Genomic DNA, 22,838 nt, shown 5'->3' on the forward strand with positions numbered 1-22,838 from the left:
CATACATACTTGTAAATCTGCAAGACTCCCAAAAAAAAATTAAAAAAAAATTCACAGAGTAAACATTGCTCCACCTCCTCGTAATATGCACTATCTTTAGTTGGGGATGTACTGTGGGGAGCGATTTAGCTTCCTAGCCTCCCGCAGTACATTTTTTTCAGCCATGCTAACCATTCCCACGAGCCCTGGAAATGAAGACATGTTTTAATCTCGTGTATCGAGCGTGGTTTTTCTGATATTCAGAGAAAGCATTAAAGGGAATTTATCAGCAGGAAATGCCATTTTATTAATATCAGGATTTTATTGTCATTAATTACACAAGTTTTCGCACTGGCTACTAGAGCAGACACAATAAGCTGACATTTCCTGACAAATGTACCTGTGTCCTCACATGTCAGCTTTGCGATATAGACTGGGATACAATAAGCAGAGTCATCTCATTATCATTAGAATGTACTGCTGGAGGCCTAGATAAAGCAGGATAGTAAAAAAATTTCATCAGGGGCGGACACTGACAACAAGAACTGCACAGGGGTCCTCCCCTTCAGTGACACAGGTCGTACACCAAACACATTGTTCACCCATCGGACGTACGTCACACACATTGGACCAATGCAGTGCGCCCATCAAGCACAGCACACAAATTGGACACATACATTAAAAGAGCGTAACACACACATCAGACACACGACTCTACAGCCAATATGTCCACCCCAGATATCTACTATACACACCTATAAGGTCCTGTATACAGCTCTCCTGTCACATCCTGGTCTCCGAGAGAGGGGGCTTTCTGGACACTGTAATAATCTATGACTTTTCTTTTGCAATTGAATTTCAATCAGTTCAGCTGCCATAAAGCACACACACACTGCTGCATTGTTTATACACACAATACAGGAAGTGTGTGCCTCTATTATTGCCGCCCCCCCCAGGGAAGTATTAAGAAAACTAAATTGCTACAGCACTTAAAAAAAAAAAAAAAAAAAGAAACACATTATTTCTCTTCTACAGACTTGCATCTCATTATTGTCACACCTGAGGCAATGGGAATTGTGCGGCATTTTGAAACATGGATTTTGCCAAAATAGCTTGTGCCACCGGGGCAACAATTATTCCTAGCTTTTACATTACATCATATACATGTTGCTTAGTTATGCTATGAAAGACATGTCTATTGCCGTCAAATGCTTAAGACTAGAATACTCTGGTGCGTGACTGGTACTGGTCCGGAAATACTGCGACTATAAACAAATACATCCATTACTTAGTAATCTTGTTACGCACAACGGAATTGTTTGCAGCAGAATTAAATGTCAAAGTGGAGTAAGAAGATCTCAATGAACTGTAGAAGTATGCAGAACGACAGTGGTTATTAACTAAACAGAGGCAGAATTCAACTGGACAATATCACCACCTACTGTGCAACCCAGGGTAGTGCACTTTATTCATCTGAACGGTTAGGCATTATTCCAGGTTAGGTTCGTACAAATTGGTTGCCCCGGAATCAGAACTGGTATCAGCACCAGGCAAACTTGGGCAGATGTCACGGCCAACTGGACTTAAGGCGGCCTATGGCAATATGCTTGTCAGATTGAGGGTACGGTAGAGATGGTCCCACTGTCAAGGGACTGGAAGAAAGAAGAGGTGGAAGATGAACCAAGGGCAGGTGGATTATCCCGGGAATCAGAGTTGAGGAGGGTTTAGAGGCGTGCAAATGTGTTAGAGGAGGATGTTTCAGTAGTCTAGGTGGCATATGAGGAGGGCATGTAAAAGTATTTTTGATTACTCATGGTTCAAGAAATGGTTTTGAAGTGGAGGTGGCGGGACGTAGGAAGGGTTTGGATGTGTTATCTAAAAGAAGGGGTGGAATTGAAGGTTATCCCGAGGCAGTGGACATGTAAGACTGGAGAAAGCGTGGAGCCATTAAATGTGATTGATAGTTCTGGTTAGGGGGTGAGTGAGATGGGGCAATGATAATGAATTTGGTAGTGTCCATGTTGAGTTTTAAGAAGAGAGAAGAGAAGACGGAGGAGATAGCGGATATATGCTCTGTAGGTCTGGATAGTAGAGCGGTAACATCAGTGCCAGAGGGGTAAATTTGTGTATCATCAACATATAAGTGGTATTGAAAGCCATGGGATGGTATGAGCTGTCCTAGGTCAAATGTCTGGATGGAAAATAGTAGGGTTCCTAGGACAGAGCCTTGAAGGACACCAACAGAGAAAGGGCGAGAAGAAGAGGTGGTGTGAGTGGGGAACACTAAGTGTTTGGTTGGTGAAGTATGGGAAGATCCAGGAGAGGACCAAGTCTGTGATGCCAAGGGAAAAGAGAATTTGGGATAGGAAAGAGTGGTCAAAGACGGAGAACAGGTCTAGAAGGAGGACCACGAACAGGTCTAGAAGGAGGAGCACAGAGTAATGTCGTTAGGCTTTGGCACTTGGATTGTTATTGCCTTTGGTAAGGGTTGTTTCAATGCTCATCAATGGTGGAATTGGAGCCAGGTGGTCAAAAAGAGTTGGACGAGAGGTGGTAGGAGAGTTCAAGGTAACCATGTTGTTTAAGGCGAGGGATGAATTTTAAGGATGGGTGTGATGGTTGCATGTTTTAATGATGAAGAGAAGATGCCAGTGGTGGGTGATAGATCGAAGAGACAGATTAGGTCCGGGATAAATGCAGTTGTGATGTTGGGTATGTGGATCACTGATCTTTCCGAAGTATCTAGTCTGGAATAGATCTGATCTGACAATCTGTTGGTGTATTTTATGGTTGACATTTAGATTTTCCTGGGACCAGAAATGAAGGTGTTATATGTGATTATGTAGATATGAGCCTTGTCTGCTTCAACATTATCCTAACCCTCATTTGCTTAAATGGGAAAAACATGCGTTTCCCAGACCCGCAATCTCTAGAACGCAGGCAGATTAAACTCACGGGGCATCTGTTACAAAGATGGAGGTAAATAATAGCCTTGTTATTTCCGCCTGCCTGACAGATTACAGCCGGCAGTGAATACATTTCATCTAGTAACAAACAAAAGGTATCTCAAGCATTCTACTGCTGTAAAAGCCGAGGCTGTTTGATCCGTATCTCACACAAGACAATTCATCTAGTTACTGTGAATAATACCATAATATCAGGATTGCTGTTTTCTAGGAAATGTGAAGGACAGAAACCGATTTATAAGAACCAAGGAAATAAGCATTCTCTGTTCTGCAATATGAATCACGCAACCTGTGCACTGCTTGTCAATGAGACGAAAAATGCTTAAAGGGACGGTGCCAAAATTAAAAGTAGTGTCTATTTTTTTGGAAAGTTATCCTTTGGTCATAGAGACTTGTCAGATGTTGGCATCAGTGGAAGACTGTGGGACTGAGGCCTTCCCCAATTGCTAGAATAAAAGGCTATTTTGAGTTATGTGTCTTTAAGATTTTAGCAAGATGGTCTCCAGATACCAGCCATAAACTTCAGCGCCCACTTCAGGCAAAATGTAGTATTACAGTCCGGCCATTCAGATGAAAGGCTTGAGACTCCATTTCCGGCTCATAGAGGGTAGTCCTCCATGATGTCTATATGTCCCCAATAGCGTCTCCATATGACAACCACTTTATATGTAAATGCTGGGGGCCTTTACTCCGCTATCAGTAGTGTTTACAATTCACAGACCTCATCACTGGAAACGTATAGTTTCAGGAGTTTGTTAATACTGGGAACTGTACCCAAAACTTTACTTTTCAGACAGATGGAGTAGACCCTATCTTGGATACGGCACCAACCCATCTTTCAAGTTGGAATAGGCAGAAATGTTGACCATGCCTTCCCTATGAAATGACCCCGGTAAAGGTTGAGGTTTTAAGATTTTGTCGACAACTCAGGAGTTTAACTGACTTTTTCTAAAACTCGGACTTCCACCCCTGGGAAATCCAGACTATGTGGTAATTATGGATAAAGATAGACTTTGAAATTTATTATGGACGCTGAACTATCTGGATTTCCGGGACCGAGTAGTAATAGTACCAGTAAGACCGACTACCTATAGAAAACATTTTGACATCATACTACAAATCGCTAGTATATGCTGGCACGCAGCATAAGACAGTTATATAGGACCAGTCCTTCCCGCTTTGCTAACTTTGAGGTGTCTGTGGGGGAGGGTGTCTGTGTAAATTCTCACTTCTCATGGAGAAGATGGAACCAACCTAAGATTTGGCCCTCCGCTAGTTGGGAAGTAATGTGTTGAGCTCATGTTGCCTGATCTTGACCAATGTGGTTGGTATGGAATTGTTAAGCATAGGCCCAGACGGGTACAGATTAAGGAAGGGCCTCATGACTTGGGAGGGATGCCAAGGCAGGAATATGTTAATTAAGGTGGATGTTGCCAGGGGCGTCTCTGAAAGCTGTGATTGAGAAACTGAGGGTACAGGTTCCTGGGGCCTCCCCGCACATGATAAGTCATGTTGCATAAGTCTTGGGTCTTATGTCATTATCTACGTGAGTAAAACCTCAAAAGTCTTCCCGCTTGTCTTACACTCATACTGCCTGGTCTTGACCAAAGGGGTGCTAGTGGTTGGGATGGCAGGTCATGGTTCATACTGGCTGTTTCGTAGTCGGTGTTGGGTAGTGTTAATAAACTACAGGGGGTGCCCTTTACCGTAGAATGGGTGGCATGTTCATACTTGCTCTAAAGCATTGGTTCTGTAACACTGGTAACGTTGGAGGGTATATTATTACTACGATGTATGGAAATATGAGGGAGCAGGAGGTCTCAGCCCGAGACAGATGGTGGGATCCCAAAGCTCTTGATAGGAAGGAGAACTGTGTCATATACACGATTGTAGGATACAAATGTTATATCGAGCGTGTTCTCCTAGATGGAAATGAGAATTTTGCATAAGAAGGTTAAATCAAAGTCTATCCACTTCCTAATATTGGTTTAGATCACGGTCCTTGCATTCTTCAATGTGATTTAGCTGCCGGAGCTTTGGAGAAAACCGAGCCGCACTCTGAAAATGAATATATTTATTTTCTAGGACTTGGCACAAATCTCTCCTGACAAATCGTGTGCAGCGATTCATAAGCCGCTAAATTATAACAACTTACCGCTGAGCTATAGAGTAAATACCATCTGCCTGTAACTTATACAGAACGTACTTGCTTGTAAACATGAAGATTGGTTTAACAGAAGCAGCTGAAAATACAATATGACACGGAAACTTTGCTTTATTAAAGCAGGCAGCGCTCGCCACGCCACCGATGTCGCTTTTTGTGATGAAAAGTATTCTGCATTAATTTACATATTTTTTGGAGAAAAAATATTTCCCAAGATTTGTATTTTAAAATAAATATGTAACTAGAACGCTTGGTACCGGATACAGCGCAGTTTTATGTCAGGTTTACAAGTCTTTGCTTTGACAAGGCGGAATTTTTTAAAACCTCCTTAAGAGCAATTCCACCTTAAATGTATGAATGCTTGTATGATATTAGACTAGAGGGTCTATATATTATTCCAGAAACTGAGTCACTTTTCTCAATGGTCTGTGTCTGGTATTGCTGCCTTCAATGAAATGTAGCTGAGCTGCAATGCCAGTCACAGCCCATATACAAGAGTGGCGCTATTTCTGGGAAAAAAAAGGCTGAGCCTTTTTCCTAATCTTGTGTAAGACCTTTAATGCACCCATGTATAAATGCAGCATTAGATTTTTTTTAAAAATCACCGCCCAAAAATTCTTTCATAGAACAGAATTTAGTACATACCATAAGGGCAAACTATGCAGCTGCAATGGGCACTTGTAAAGAGGGGGCCCAATCCCGATGGGTCCCATACCCGTTTTTTTACTAGGTGGTGAGAACCTGTGCAGGAGTCTACTCTCCAGAGAAACTGTATTGTTAGCAAACAAGGGGGTAAGGAATTGGCCCATGGGTCAATGAAAGGGGTGGAGGGGTGAAACAAAGACCAGGATGGTTCTGGGTGGCAAAATGGGGCACCCTCTCTTCTATCGAAACCATTGGCTGTGACGCAATCACAATGCACCAAATTCCAACATTCCCGGGTGTCAGGGGAAGTACCAAAAAGATCTGCCTGGGCCAGGGCATTGACCCAGAACTAGCGCAGAAAACTGAATCTTTGCCCTTGGTGAAGGAAGGTCGAGCTACAACTCCAGACGTTTTCAGTGAAGCGGGTCAACGACTGCTCCTGTCAGGCAAATAGCCCATGATGGCTCTGTAATGGAACGGCCCATACAAATACACAAACCCCCCCCCCCCCTTCCCCAGGTCCATATTCCGGTCCTGGGTCCGGTGCTGGGGGTTTTGGCATTAACGTCCCCCCAAGAGAGTAGGTTTTGAGTGCCGTGACTTTCGCTGTCCTCGTCTTCTGTTAATAGCGCGGCTATGAGATTATCAGAGAGTTTGACAGCCGAGTACAGAAAAGGGGTTTCCCTTTAATAAATCCAGGATAATAAATCAATGGCAGTGACACCTTAGAATGAATTAAAGAAACACCCCATTATTTGTTATTCATTTTGTTTTATTTGTAACAGTTTTTTTCTGATTTGATGTAAATAAAGCGAAATAATTGTAGAAATGCAAAGTTTTGCCATTTTCTGATATGCTTTCTGTTTCAATTTCTCACAGTTTTGAAGATCTCTGCTTGCTGTCAGTGGATGGTCATGTTCTCGTTTACATTCAGAGACTGAAAACCTGTTCTGGCTATTTAGCTCTGAGAATTGACTAGTATCCCCATTTTATTTGGGAACAGAACTAGGTCTGTACTGGTTTTTAACCTATGGATGTAAACAAGATTAATCATTGACAGAAAACAGAGATCCTGTAAATAGTGAGGAATTGAAACAAAGCATATTAGAAAGTTGCAGAACTTTTCATAATACAACGCGATACATAAAACTGGAAAACCCCTTTTAAGGCCCAGTTTCTTCCTTCAAAAAATATTTGGGGAGATTTGTCAAAACTGCTTTTATTTTCCAGAGGCCCGCTGAAAAGTGAGAGCTTGTGTTGTAAAAAGTGGGGTAGGGGGGTCTTATAAATATTGTGTTCAATCTGCGATAAATCTGCTACATTGTGATTGGTACTAAAAAATACCATAGTAGCGAATTATCAATATTTCGGAAAATGTTTCATATTATGAGACAGCGAAAGTAGCGCAAATTGTGCCAAATTTATTGAAATAAATTTAAATTATTTATTTTAATTCAAATGAAGTGTTTATCTTACCCGCAGGAACAATCGCACTAAAGCGATTTTCCTATAACATTATCAAACTTGCTAACAGTCCCAAATTTGGTGGGACCATCTTGTTTGGAATAAAATTGGAGTACCCAGAGAAAACCCACACAAGCATGAAAGAGGGGCCCTGCCCAGGTTGGCTGCATTCCTTATTATAATGGGTGGTGAGAATCTGTGCAGCGATCCTGTAGATGTACATTGGATGTAATTATGAAATTCTATGGCTAACCTGCACATTTTGGCTTTTTTCCATCCCCCCCTCCCTCCCTCTCACAGCATCTAGTCACAGAAAAAAGAGAGAAAAAACTGAAGCTGCATCCCCCTCCTTTCCACTCATCTATGTCTATAATTTACTGTATTACTACAAGTGAACTTTTTGGGCACTGACAAACTTTTTTAACATTTACCGAGCGAGCCTATCTATGGGGAACGGAGAATTAGACCCTAATAGAAAATGAGGAAAATGACATTTTCCCCGGATAACATATATTATAAAGTCTCACAGTCGCATGTTCCTCTAATTTATGCAAAAATAAATTACAACTATAAGTGCCATTAAAAAAAAAATCCTAATTTTGAAGTTCTCTAAATAAATAAATGTGTCCTTTCTTACCTTTCCTCTTATCTCAATATCCTGAGATGTGTGGCGCGAGACGACCAGCTTTGAAAAAATAAATCATGATTTCCCGATACTGTGTCTAAATCAAAACATAATTTTGCGATACTCTGTCACGAGATGTCTATACTGTATGTGTCTATGTGTGGCCACCCAATGGTTGTGATGTGTATTGCAGCCGGTCAAAGGTTTTGTTAGCATATCACGATATTGTATTGAATTGGTTTTGTGACAAATTGGAGTCCTTAAGCAAATTTAAGCAAAGGTAAGGGGGAGGACGCATATGTATGATTATTTTATTAGGGCTTTTACTACGCCGGGGCCTAGATGCTTGTATCAGTTGCTCTTGAGCTTGCCTTGCAATCAAAGCCCCAACCTGAAGTACGTGGGCACGAATGCAAAATCAGTCATAGCCCCCCACCACACTTACCATGGTATCAAATTATATGGCAAAAGGGCTTTCGGTCTCCTCTGGCATCAGGGCCAGGTGTAACTGTAACCTCTGCACTCCCTATAGCTACGCCCCTGCCCCTATTACATAAAGTGAAAAAAAAAATAACCCTATACAGCAGACAGCCGATTACCCCCATGACACAGCGAGGCCACTCTGATGGGAAATGCTAATATTCTTCCCTGAATTGGAAATATAGAGCTACCTGCAGCACAAGCCAATTCTCAAATAATGTCACTGTTCCTAAATTGGGTCATTACTTTCCATAGTTCCTGCATTACCACAACGGCGGGACTATTATAGGAACAGAACTCAGCTGCTAGAGAAGAGAAGGGAAGAATCCCTAAGGTGATCTATCGCCGGAGAACTAAATTGCCATACTTAGATATGAGAAATAAACTTACTAATAGTGTCATAGTTCACAAAGTGTCTGTGTGTGCGGTGGAAGTCAATTTATACGGGCGCAGTCGCTGGGAGTTCTGCCATCCCGTCATTACTCACAGGCAATGAGGAGAGAGTGCTTATATTAGACTGTTAATAAAAGCGGCTCGATTTACTGCAAAAGCATAAAATCCGCCATGATCTTCATAAAAGTTACTCAGTATATCTGACATTTTAAGACCGGTTTCCGCAAGTGCGTCAGCGCATTTTTTATTCTACTGTAAAGCCGTCCGGGATTATTTTGGTTTATCAGTGGAACGTGTCTCTCGAGTGCGGAGCTGAATACACAGATAATCAATCTCAGGCAGAAGTGTTATGGTTAAACATACCGTGTTCTGTATGGGCAATCAGTAACGAGACATGGCGCAGGCCTGGCGGTCTACACTGTGCCGTATATCACTCGTACTACCAGACCCACCGCAGGCGTGTGACATGTCTGCTCATTGCTAATAACCACTACTTCTTATAGACGGATATACTTACATTGACAGTTTGACTCTTCAGTGACCAGTTTAAGTTGGGCCTTCGTGAAGGAGCGCATTTTTATATGTTTTTGATGGTCGCATTTCAAAAGACAGAACTTTTTTAGGTTTCCGTAGACTTGGCCGCGTGAGGGCTTGTTATTTGCGGGATAATTTGTATTTTTTAATAATTTATGAACTCATTTTTATTAAAAAATTTTCGGGGGTAATGGATAAAAAAAGCAATTTTTCCTTTCTTTTTTGCGTCTAAAATTTACGCTGTTTACAGTATAGATAACATAATAACTTTATTCTGCGCGTCATTACGATTACGGAGATACCAAATTTATATAGTGTTTTTTATTTTTTACTACTTTTGCACAATAAATACACTTTTTGCCATATTTTAAGAGACATAACTTCTTTTTTATTTTACCGCCGACATAGGGGGCTTATTTTTTGTGCGATGACTTGTTGTTTTTATTGGTACCAAATTGGGGCACATATGACTTTTTGATTGCTGTTTATTGCATTTTTTAGAAGGCAGGATGAACAGAAAACTCTGGCATTATTTTATTTTTTACGGAGTGCAGATGCGATTAAATAACGTAATCGTTTTCTAGTTCGGGTCGTTACAGATCCGGTGATACTAATTATGTATCGATTTTTAGAGTTTTTCATAATAAAGCATTTTGTAAGGGATACAGTGGGTTTTTTATTTTATTTTTTACTTGGGAATTTCCATCTATTGATTAGGAACTTTATGAAACTGGTTTTTACTTTTTTTTCAGTCCCACTAGGGAACTTTAGGCGATATTCACACCACAGTGAAAAAAAATGTCCATTAAAAACTGATCAACCATCAGTATGTAATGGCCATTTTGCATCAGAGTCTCAAAATTTTCAACCATTTCCAGTCCGTCTGTCCGTTTTTAATGGCCGTTTGACATCCGTTTTGCATCAGTTTTTCATGGCCGTTAAAAAAACTGATGAATTTCATTGGTCAGGCTTTTTTTGTCCCAGCCCCCTGAAAACACCCAAAGGAAGGTCACAAGTTCACCTAGACACTATTTACAGCCTCCCTGTATATGATGCCACACCAGCCTCCCTGTATATGATGCCACACCAGCCTCCCTGTATATGATGCCACACCAGCCTCCCTGTATATGATGCCACACCAGCCTCCCTGTATATGATGCCACACCAACCTCCCTGTATATGATGCCACACCAGCCTCCCTGTATATGATGCCACACCAGCCTCCCTGTATATGATGCCACACGCCTCCCTGTATATGATGCCACACGCCTCCTGTATATGATGCCACACGCCTCCCTGTATATGATGCCACACGCCTCCCTGTATATGATGCCACACGCCTCCTGTATATGATGCCACACGCCTCCCTGTATATGATGCCACACGCCTCCCTGTATATGATGCCACACGCCTCCCTGTATGATGCCACACGCCTCCTGTATATGATGCCACACGCCTCCCTGTATATGATGCCACACGCCTCCCTGTATGATGCCACACGCCTCCTGTATATGATGCCACACACCTCCCTGTATATGATGCCACACCAGCCTCCCTGTATATGATGCCACACGCCTCCCTGTATATGATGCCAAACGCCTCCTGTATATGATGCCACACACCTCCCTGTATATGATGACACACATGTCCATGCATATGCCACACACCTCCTGTATATGATGCCACACGCCTCCCTGTACATGATGCCACGCGCCTCCCTGTACATGATGCCACACAGCCCCCTGTATATGATGCCACACACCTCCCTGTAGATGATGCCCCATATCTCCATGTATATGATGCCATACAGCCTCAGTGTAGATGATGCACACAGCCCCTCTGAAGATGCCACACAGCCTAACTGTAGATGATGCCACACACCTCCCTGTATATGCCACACAGGGCTCTCGTCTTCACGGGATCTGCGAAGGCGACACGATGACACCCACCGGTGCAGCACCGTCTTCACGTGTCGTCTCTCGTCTTCTCGTCGCACGGCCGTTTTTCACTGTCGTGTGAATAAGGCCTTACTATCCAATCATTTGATCACTTTTATAATGCACTGCATTACTTCGGTATTGAAGCGTATTATGAGGTGAGTGTAAAACTGACAGGCATGTTATCAGGCTGTGCCTATGGCCTCCGTGGCGGGCTTATGACAGCACCGTGAAAAGTCGTAAGGGCTTAATGGCAAATCAAACATTAAGGCCTAGTTCACACAGAGTTTTTTGCCTGCGGAAAAAAAACCACTTGAAGGAAAAAAAAGTGACACCCTCTTGCGCACAAAGTGTTTGATAAATTATTGTTGATCTTGTTTTGTATTTGCTGTTGTAAATGTAAAAACCTCTCATAATCAATCTTAAAAATCAGATAGATCTGGAAGGTCCCATCTGGGGGAGTTATATCCATGGTACTTATAAACTTGGCAGAGATAACGCAGCACCAATCAACAGTAAAACCCGTACGTAATCCGTGAATCCCCTGTACAGCGCATATACAGATGGGTCCACCCTTACCTTTAAATGAATTTGGTTAAAAGCCATGTAAACCTTTGGGGGGCATTTTTTTTATTTTATTTAAATAAATGCACATTATTATTGATTTAAAAAAAAAACATATTTGGAAATGACTTTTATTAAAAACTGTGTTTTACTTTTCGAGATGCAGCTTGTATTCATTCACTATACATAGAAGCTGCATCTCGGCGCTTTCAGTCAAATCCATGAGTGAAGTGCACTGACGGCTCGGCTGTCAGCGCTTTCTTTGTCCCCCTGATGCGGTCTATAGCCCTATTACCGATCATATATATGTTAATCAACTTAGATATGATTGGTATTAGCGTTATAGAAGGCATTAGAGGGATACAGTAACTGCTGACAGCCGAGCCGTCGGTACAGATCAATGACGGATGCGGCTGAAAGAGCCAAGATGCAACTTCTAAATGAATAGAAGCTGCATCTTGAAAAGTAAACACAGTTTTTAATAAAAGCCAGTTGTAAATATATTTTTTACCAATACATATGTACATTTATTGAAGAAAAAAAAAGGCACCTCAAAAGGTTTATACAGCCTAAAAGGACTTTAGTTTCTCATGAAACCAGTTAAATACAATATCACGACATGCTAGCAAAACCATCACAGGCTGTAATTCACATCACAACCACTAGATGGCCACACACACATAGCATAGACACCTCGTGACGCAGTATCGGGAAGTTTTATTTCTCAAAGCTGATCATCTCATGCCACACATTTTAGGAAATGTTAAGATGTGAGGATAGGTAATGAAGGACACACATATATATATATATATATATATATATATATATATATATATATATATATATATATATATATACATAGATAGATAGATAGATAGATAGATAGATAGATAGATAGATAGATAGATAGATAGATAGATAGATAGATAGATAGATAGATAGATAGATAGATAGATAGATACTATAAATTTATACATAAATAAATGTAGAAGTGTCTGTAGTTCTGGTTTAAGTCAGCAGTTAATACCTAAATGTCAAGTAAGATAAGCGACATACGTTAGAGCTACATAGATTAATATATTGTTGTGCCTAAGCTAGTTTCTGGCATTATCCTTAAAAGGGTCTTCCGTGACTTAAATATTGATGGCCTATTTGATCATTGAAAGTCCGATCCATGGGATCAGCACAATGAGGGAGCTGTGGCTCCTTCATTATTAAAGCGGGCACAGCACCATACTTACGAGTGTGGAAGTTCCTGATACTGCAACTCCTTTACACTCATTCCTCTGATCTGCGGGGGTCCAAGTGGTCACACATGACATTTTGTGCCTATATAAGGAATATAATTTACTGTGTTTCTCCTGATTTGAAGAATATTTTTTCCGCTTCCTTTTTCATCTTTTAGAGAGTTTAAGAATTGGATCACATAAGAGTGAAACCAAGCCAGAGTTGACATGGGTGTGAATAAGCTATCAATATCTAAATATATAAAAAACAGTAGAATAGGATGAAAGAGAGGAAAGGAGGAGATTGAGGTCCTTCAAGCCCCTACCCAGCAATAGTATAGAGTTCCTTCTGTTCTGGGGGTATCGAAGTCAAGGTTCCCACACTGTTGAAGGCCTGTTATCACATAAGACACTACATTATTTCTCACGTGTCATTATAAAAGTTATTTTGGCCTTGATCAACCCAAAATCTAGACCCTGTAATTTAGTTATATTTTCTGCCGGGATCACGGATATGAGGCTCATGGTGTGATGGGGAATTCCTTCACAGGTAGGGCTAGTCCACACGTGGCGTAAACATTGCAGATTTTCCACAACATATTTCGTTGTGGACAATCCGCAGCATAATACAGTAGCAGAGGAGTGGATGAGACTTCAAGAAATCTCATCCACAAGCTGCGTACGCGATCTGCGGAGATTCTGCACACAAGTTGACCTGCGGTGCGGATTATGTAAGCCGCAGAATGTCAGTTGTGGTTGCGAAATCGGCCGTAGATTTTTGCGGGTTTTCCTCATTGAATTCAATGGGTATACAAAACCTGCAACAAACAGTCCAGTGGTTGCGACTTTTGTGGCGGAATCACAGCGAAAATGCTGCAAAAATCACAAATTAGAAAAGAAAGAAAAAACCTTATACTTACCTCTGACGTTCTCCAGGCCGGCCTCCTGGAATGACGTTTCATCCCATGTGACCGCTGCAGCCAATCACAGGTTGTATCGGGTTTCACATGGGATGAAATGTCATCCTTTTTGACCGTCGCTACAGCCATTCACATGCTGCAGTGGTCTCTGGGATGAAAGGAGGCCTGCCTGTAGGCCGGCTAATGTTTTCAGTAGTGGACATTCCAGGCGAAAAACCGCACCACAATTTGGTGAGGTCTTTCGCCCTGAATTCTCTGCGGCCACCGGGGCAGATACACTGTGTACCATTATGCAGCAAATCCGCCCCGTGTGAACTCAGCCGTACGATTTAAGAAATTTGCTAGTGGATTTTGTAGGTTGAGAAGCATGACAGAATGTACGTAAGTAAGTCACTAATTTGTATCCAAAACATTTGTGATTTTGGTCATGTCCACCATATGTGACACATGGTCCCTACTGCATACAACCTCAAAAACAGTGGAGACCAGAGGCGTAACTTGAAGCTCATAGGGCCCAATCCTAAATCTTTACCAGGGCCCTTTACTGACCATGTGCTAGTGGGGTATTTTTGTGTGGCAGAGGGGCCTTGGGCACCCTTAGTCACCAGGTGCAGGGTGCGACTGTTACCCCTGTACCCTCTGTAGCTAAGCACCTGGTGGTGACATGAGAGGATAACATTTAGCTAAAATTGTGAGGACCATCTCATGAGGACCTTATTTCCCACCTGAGAGAAGTAGAAAAAGATGTTTAGGATGCCGGTCCTGGAAAGCCAGGCCTAATTCAACCTTTTTTAGAAGCTTGGCCCTGGTAGTGAATCATGATAATTCAGACCATATTTTGTGACCCTGTAAAGCACAAATGGGACATTGGATATAACAAATGAACTATAGATATGTGACATAGGCCTCTATGAATAAATTAGTTTAAGGTCCGCATGTTAGAAGTTTTATCTTCCGGGGCGGTGTGTTCCACAGAATGAGTGCAGCACAGGAGAAGACTCTTATAAGGTTCTTGCAAAAATAAGCTGGTGACTGGGTGTCATACTGCTGGATCCCAGAGCAATCAATCATCTCCACTGCAGCGCCACCACTGGGGAAATATAGCATTACATAGGGCCCATAGCAATCAATGGGCTGTCTATGTAATACAAATACCTGTCAGGTCCTCCAGAGAGATAGGCAATCTAGTTATAGCCGTTATAGTCATTAAATGAAAGCATGCAAAAATTCCCCATGGCCCATGCGGCCAAAAATACTGAACAATCTAATTATATGCAATAAATAGATTTCTGGCGTTTTATATTCTTTTGTGTCCTGTAAAAAAAAAAACAAAAAAAAAAACATTTTCACATATGTAGCAGTTAGAGAAACTCCAGCTGCCTGGGGAGCAGTACAGCAACATGAAACCATTTTTCATAATGCATTACAGACTTACAGTAAATTTTCGCTTCCAGCAGCTCACTCTTCATTTTCATTAAATCAGCAATTTCAGAAAAGTATCATGTTGCTTCCAACGAGAAAATTATAAAGCGATTCAATTAGAGATGATTAGGAATATTTTTACTTGTCATTCCATCAACTTCACGTCTTACAAAAAAAAAAAAAAAAAAAAAAGGTCTTTGTTTACCAATTTCCACCCCTGGAACAAAAGAAAATTGATGAAAATTGCTTCCAATACCACATTTCAGCTAATGGAAGGAATCCAGGAGAATTTATTGCACAGAGTGAAGAATGTGGAGACATTTTAATATTAAATGCTTTCCTCTTCATTCCAGTTCTACCTCTAGTGGAAAGATTTTCTCCATAGCAGGGTTCAGCCAGCAGATAGGTGGCGCTATAATGCTAAAAATCATTTGAAAATTGATTATACCTGATCATCAAGATTGGATCGGAGTAGACAAGAATTAAGCTTGGATTTTAAAAGGAAAACTGATTTACTATTGTTGTTGTGCCCTTTTTTTTTTTTGGCGCCAATTAATTTTGACAAATTTATCATTAATTAGTGTGCGCCACTGTGATAAATATGGTGCATCTCCTGACTGCCTGGTCTAAGTTTACGCTATCAAAATCTTAGCAAATGTAATTCTGCCCCACTGTGTTATATCCAGCGCAGGGTCTGAGAAGGCGGAGCATGACACAGGCAGTCTGTCTGGTGTTTTTTTGAATCCCTGTGTCATGCTCCGCCCACTTAGACCATACACCAGCCATAACAGTATCAGTGCTTTTATTATTGCTACTCTGATACACTATTAAAGCATAGTCCCAAATCTGGGACATTATAACGTTATATAATGTTGAGCCTATCTGCAAATACGCTTCTTGTATTGACTTTAAAGTGACCCTCCAGTTTTAAAAGTCTCGTGACATGAACCAAAAGTTGGCACCAGTGGTCCATAATCTGGGACCTTCATTGATCATTATAGCAACTGTCAATTAAATATGGTGATCAATATGAAGGTCACTCCTTTTAGGGATCATGCACACGGGCACCAAACAAGTACAGCATTGCACGGGGGCTCCCTAGTCGTACAGGCTTTGTATGTTCGGTGTGAGGATTTAAGAGACAGAGTGGGAGATTTATAAATTGCATTAAAGTGTACCTCCACCCAACCTTCTGCCCGATCGACATTAGGTACAGAGGGAAACTCCTGCACGCTGGACGCTTCAGTTGCCTTGGCTGAAAACCTGTCCTGACCTTGTGCTGCTCACAGAGCGGAAAGTTGGTTACAATATATCAGTGGTGGTAAGATCTATGAACCTGTAGTCTTAGACAGGAGAGAGATTTGTCCTGCTGCTGATGAGTCCACAGATGATTGCATAGACTGAAACATTGCACCAAACCCTCAGCTGTGTGATCTGTACTAGGTCAGCCTGGCTTTTTAATCTTTGAATGCAAACAGTCAATGTTTCGATTCACTGGCAGCAAGCAGGGATTTTGAAAATGGCAGGGAATGCAAAACATTTTACATAAAACAAAGCCATTAAGTTTTTTGTTGTAATGGAGAAAAATAAACATTTCTATTATTATATCCTCCCATTTAGGACCAGCTTTATAAAAATAAAAACCATGCCAGTGATCAGAGCCAGTCATATGGTCCTGACCCTACAAGTTCAAAATGGCTGTGAATAGCAAAAACATCCCCAAAAACATGTGAATATAGTAGTCCCTTTAAAAATCTGGCCACTTTTTCTTATTTTACTAGTAGTTCATTCCCCTTTTGGAAAACCATAGGAGCTCTGTGTCCAAGCACTGAATGAAGCAGCTACCACTCTCATTCAGAGCAGAAAATCCCAGAATTATTCGAACCACCAATCAGCAGCTGAGTTACACATAGCCAACCAGCAGCCTTGTCTCTTGTAGAGCAGCTCATTAATACACAATTTTAATCAGCCAATCAAGTAGCAGCAAGCAAAGTATAAAAGCTGCAGACACGATCAAGATGGTTCAGACCAAACACCAGAATAGAGAAAAGCTGGATGTGAGTGACAATGCCAGATGAGGTGGTGTGATGATGATATCCTAGAGACTGTGAAGACCACCAAATGTCTTGTCAAGAAGATCGGAGGAGAATGGACGGACTGGTTAAAGCTGAAAGAAAGGAGGCAGTAACTCAAACAACATGGGCTACAGAACAAATGCATTTTAAACCTTAAAGGGGTTGTCTAGGATTAGAAAAACATGGCTACTTTCTTCCAAAAAAAAGCACCAGACCTGTCCATGGGTTGTGTCTGTTATTGCAGCTAAGCCCCCTCCACTTCAATAGTCAAGCTGCAATACCACACACAACCTGTGGTGCTGTTTTTAGAAGAAAGTACCCATGTTTTTCTAATCCTGTGCAACACCTTTAAGGGGGGTGGGATGCAGCAGACCACAACGGGTTTCACTTCTGTTTGCGAAGACCAGGAAACGAAGGCTATATAGTCCACACATGTCCACCACCCTGGACCAGTGAAGATTGGCCTGGTCTGATAAATCTCAATCTCTGCTTTACCTTTCATGTGGTAAGGTCAGAATTTGGGTACACCACATGAATCCATAGATTTATCAACAGTTCAGACTGGTGGTGTTGTAATAGTGTAGGGAATATTTTCTTGGCACACAAGGCCCCATATTACCAACTAAAGATCTTTTGGATACCACAACCTACTTGAGTATTGTAACGGACCATGCACATCCCCCTTATAGCCTTCTTCTATCTGTCTTCTGCCACTTTCAGCAAGACAATGAACAAGTCATCTCAATGAAAATGGAGAGGTCCAGTCCTTCCCATTTCTACAGAGACGTTCCTAATAAAATGGCCACAGAGCGTATGTGTGCACCGAGAGCACTCAGGAACACAGATTGGAGGTCCTGAAAGAGGTTGCCTCCTGATGTACCACCTAGACGTTCTTAGAAAGACAGAAGAAGCAAGAAACTGCACCTTCAAACTCTGGTGGAGGGGCAGTATTTATGGGTAACTGGAGACATCCTTCTATAAAACATCAACTGTCTCCTAAGTAAAGCTATGACATCCCAGGTTTCGGTGGTGCATACAGTCTGTCCTGACAGCCACAATAGCCTCCCACTGTTCGACACCAAAATATGAGCATTTCTATTATGTAGTAACCATATAAGAATGAGGTCTATATTGTACATTATTTGCCAGACAATGGCTTATTTATTTATTTATTTTTAAATGAACCTATAGAGCAAGCTAGGTTTGGTCTACTGACCACAAGAGATTACGCTACATAAGCATGAACTCTCTATTGCAAATTAGTCACCGGTGAAGGTGCTCCCTACTTTTAAGGGGACACTAAACCCAAAGCCCACAGCCACCAGTGAACTTGACCAAGATCTAGCAATGTAAGGTGGGCCCTAGTCCAGAAGCGGTGAGAATATCCAAAGTGGTCCTCATCACTCAAGACATTTAGAACATGTCAATATTTGGGCACGGTTGCCCTGATGGCACCACAAGCATCGCTGAGGAGTGGAGCAGTAGGTCAGTAGGACATCTGGCTGGAGAAGGGCACACGTGAAGTGGTTGTTCGCTTTGGACAGTCCCTTTTTTATTAGAAGGGCCCCTTAAGAATAAGCTGATCACAGAGTGCTGCACGGAAAACATTAGAGGGTGCTCTTTCTTTGAAGTCAAGGGGCTGTCTATGTAATTCACTGACATGCTGGGTCTTCGAGAGTGAGAGTTACCCTCATATCAGGCTGAATAGGGAACTCCTTTAAAAAGGGCCAAATTCAATTCAAGGGGCACAGAAGGTGGTTAATGGTTCAACATATGAACCAGGCAAAATGTAAAGAGAAGACAGTGGATCCAGCAAGGGACTAGAGATGCAATCAGTTAAATAAAAAATAATACCATTTATTGTCATGCTAAACAGGAAAATTTCACCTAAATGTAAGGGAGCTCAAGGTAACATTCACAAAAATGTATGAATAAGTGTATAGTATCGTAACAAATGATTATAATACACGTAGAAATTTTGATAGAAAATAAAATACCTTTAGAAACTGGATATCTAAAGGCTTAATATAATATTTTTCAAAAACCGCAATCTTTTTGGATCTCCTGGGTTCATGGGGATCCGTCTGTACATTTAGTAGTAATTATGCATTTTATAAAAACAAAATGCATGAAAGGAGTCAATTTAAACCCAAATTTTTACAGGACTGTAATTTGTATCACACAGTAATATATCAAACAAAATTAATCTGTGCCACAAAAATCTAATATTGGCTACAAAATGATATTCTGTATCACAAAAACAAATGGCATTTTGTCACAAAACTATATTAGATTACAAAATAATATTATGTAAAAGTCCTGATCTCCATCTTTACAGAAGAAGGCTTAACATTCATAGAATTTAAAGTACAGGGAAAAAACAACACCTTTTTTTTATAGTAGAGATATCTGAAATAAAAATGCTATTAAGAAAACATATTTCCAAATGAATTCTATTAAGCAAATTGAATAATTTATAAAACTCAAGATAGGAAGCATATATAATTGTGAATGTTACACGATGCCACCTTATATTCTGAGTCCCATGCTTCATAGGTGATTTTTAGTAGCCCATTCACGCCAAGACCAACCGAAAAAAACAGTCAACTACTCAACCCCATGGGTGGGGAGGTCCTAGAAAAACCACTTGCTTGCAGGCTAGTTTATAAGCCGTAGTCAGGCTTTCCATCCCCCTGGGGCAAAGATTCAGTTTGATGTCCTAGTCCTGTATCTTAATACCCTAGCCAAGGCAGAGAGGCTTGTTGGTGCCCTCTTCTGACACCCAGCACCCGGGGAATACTCCCTGCCAGCCCTCCCCAATCCCGATTTCAGACAATTGCTTCCCTCCAGTGGCAATAGTGAGTGTAAGTAGCGGTCTATGGCTATGCTAAAAGTGGCCATACACAAGACATACGTTGATCGAACTTCCCGATTACTGCGTGAACGTGTACGGGGGGATAGGGAGGAATAGCTGTCGGCCGAGCGGGCATTCAACCGACAGCTATTGAAGGTGTATGGCCACCTTAACTCCTACAACAGATGTCAGCACAGTCTAAGTGAAGGGAGCGGTTAGGCACAGCGGATGACGTCATACACATAAGAATTACATTGGCCGAACTTGCTGTTTCTGCGTGCATATGTATGGGGAGGTTGGAAGGAAGAGCTGTCGGACGAGCGGGCATTCAGCCGACAGCTATTGAAGTTGTATGGCCACTTTTACTCCTCTAACAGATGTCAGCACAGTCTATGCGAAGGGAGCGGATAGGCACGGCTGGTGATGTCACTCATCGACACCTGCCCAATCCATCCAGATGCAGCGACTTGGAAGATAAGCCAAGCAGAACAGAAGCAAAGTGATTTAAAAAAAACCAAACACTTTCCTGGACCGGAGGGGGCCAAGACTGACTGTCAAGTCGTGACTGGATGGTTTCTCGATCAGTCTATAACATCTTCAGACCCAATGTTTCGGCCTGTTGGCACTCTTAAAGGGGTTGTCCAGGTCATCAGTATATGATCGGTGGAGGTCCGATAGCCACACCCTGCACCGATCAGCTGTTCCGGCTGCCAGAAGTTATGCAGGGGTCGATGCTGGAAGCAGGAGGCTTCGATCACTGTATAGCGGCTGTTCTGCAGTACTGGAGCTCTGCTCCTATTCAAGTGAATAGGAGCCGAGCTCAAGTAACCCAACACGGCCGCTATACAGTGATCGAAGCCTCCTGCTTCCAGCATCGACCCCTGCATAACTTCTGGCACCTGGAGGCAGCAAAAACAGCTGATGGTGCAGGGTCTGGGTGTCGGACCCCCACCGGTTATTTACCGATGACCTATACTATGGATAGGTCATCAGAATACAAAAACAGCCCTGTACCTGGACAACCCCTTTAAGGCTACTTATCCCTTCACTACAGTATTAGCAAGTTCAGCTCAAAGAACTAATGCAACCTGTTAAATGTCTGTTTTTTTTTTTTATTCCTTTAAAATAATTCATACAAATGGTTACACTCACAAACATGATTTTAACCCAAAAAAAATAAAAAATATTGCTAGCCTACCACATTACCAGGAAGGAATCAATGTAGGCAATGAAATGTACTACCTTTCAGTAGTCTAGATTTCCCGCATACCACCAATAATATATATATTTTTCTTTTTTTTTTAAACTGGTGACAAGAAGCTTTAGGCTTGTTCATCCGAAATCTTGGTTTTTCTTCACAATAAAAAAAAAAATAAAAAATTAATGTCATATCATATTTATCTGAAATAAGGGAGGAGGGGGGATTCAAAATAAAAACAAAAATATTTTCCTAAATTATATAAAAAAAATATATATATATATATAACGTAAGACAAGCAGGTAGTTAAAAAATAAAAATGCACTGTGAAGTTTTTCAAAAAGAATAATAGGAAAAATGTATTGTCCTGAGAAGTCTGCCAACCGCCTTCATTACTGGGCACGTCATAACATATAAAAGAAAATAAGTTTTTATTTTTTTAGGCTTTTTTATATTTCAAAAGTGGTTTGCCGAATGCCCCCCTTATGTTATTCCCCATTGACAATTATGCAAACAAACCCCCTTTTTTTAATGTTCTAAAAACTGTACACAGACAAATACATTCATGATATAATTAACTACTAGCTTCTCTCGCTTAACTTAGGACCAACAGGAGGACACAGGACAGTGAGGTCAGTCCACTGAACAGGGACAAACTACAATTTTTTTTTGTAATGGGGGGTGGGGGTAAAAAAAAAAAAAAAGAAAAAAGTTTCCAATTCCTTTCTTCTTCTCGCATTGTATTCTGTATATTTGGACCAATCTCTAAAATCAATTTATGATCTGCATGAAAGTTCATTATTTTTACTTCTATCCAAAATCCAGAATTTTTTGTATGTATGTTTTTCACCGCTGCTGCTCCTTCTTCTTCTGCTGCTTCTTCTTCTTCCTCTTCTTCTTCTTCGGTCTTCATTTGACTTCCAGATCTCCAATGCATGGGAATGATCATCTGTTATTGTCATTGGCTACAATTGGTCACTTGGGTGGTCTCTGTCAGCTTCTGGTTTGACGGTTTGGACGGGAGAAGGGGCGTGAGGCGGATGAACCACGGCCGGATGGGCGTGTGATAAAGGCATGGCGTTGGGGACGATTCCTTCCACTGCTGTTGGGATGCCAGCTGGGGCCATGCTTACTACTCCTGGAGGATACCTGTTGGAACAAGGACACTGGTCACTTGACTGACACAAGCCATATAATAGGTCAATGTATAAAATGGTTGGGGGAGGGTTCAAGGGGGACAAGATATTTTTGAACAGCATTGTATATGGTATAATCTAAAGACGACTATATTCACCCTAGTTTGCCGTGTAAATTGGAGGTATACATCGAGAAGATTTATTGACGTAGGTCTCTGACGGAAACTTCCGATATGTCACTGTACGGGTATGCATT

General features: G+C 41.4%; 1 protein-coding gene across 7 annotated transcripts in view; it reads right to left on the minus strand.

The window, feature by feature from the left end:
* Nucleotides 1-21,134: 21,134 nt before the first annotated feature.
* CTBP1 (C-terminal binding protein 1) overlaps nucleotides 21,135-22,838 on the minus strand; it is a 536,806-nt gene continuing 535,102 nt past the window's right edge. For 4 of the 7 annotated variants that reach the window (XM_075856761.1, XM_075856744.1, XM_075856752.1 and 1 more), the window contains one exon: nucleotides 21,136-22,595. In XM_075856761.1, coding sequence (XP_075712876.1) covers nucleotides 22,412-22,595 — 184 coding nt within the window. In that variant the 3' untranslated portion in view covers nucleotides 21,136-22,411. Of the gene's footprint in view, nucleotides 22,596-22,838 lie in introns of all 7 variants that reach the window. The other 3 variants (XM_075856720.1, XM_075856730.1, XM_075856739.1) reach the window with 2 other exon arrangements.

The sequence above is a fragment of the Rhinoderma darwinii genome, chromosome 1 (genome assembly GCF_050947455.1).
Source record: "Rhinoderma darwinii isolate aRhiDar2 chromosome 1, aRhiDar2.hap1, whole genome shotgun sequence".
Lineage (NCBI taxonomy): Eukaryota > Metazoa > Chordata > Amphibia > Anura > Rhinodermatidae > Rhinoderma > Rhinoderma darwinii.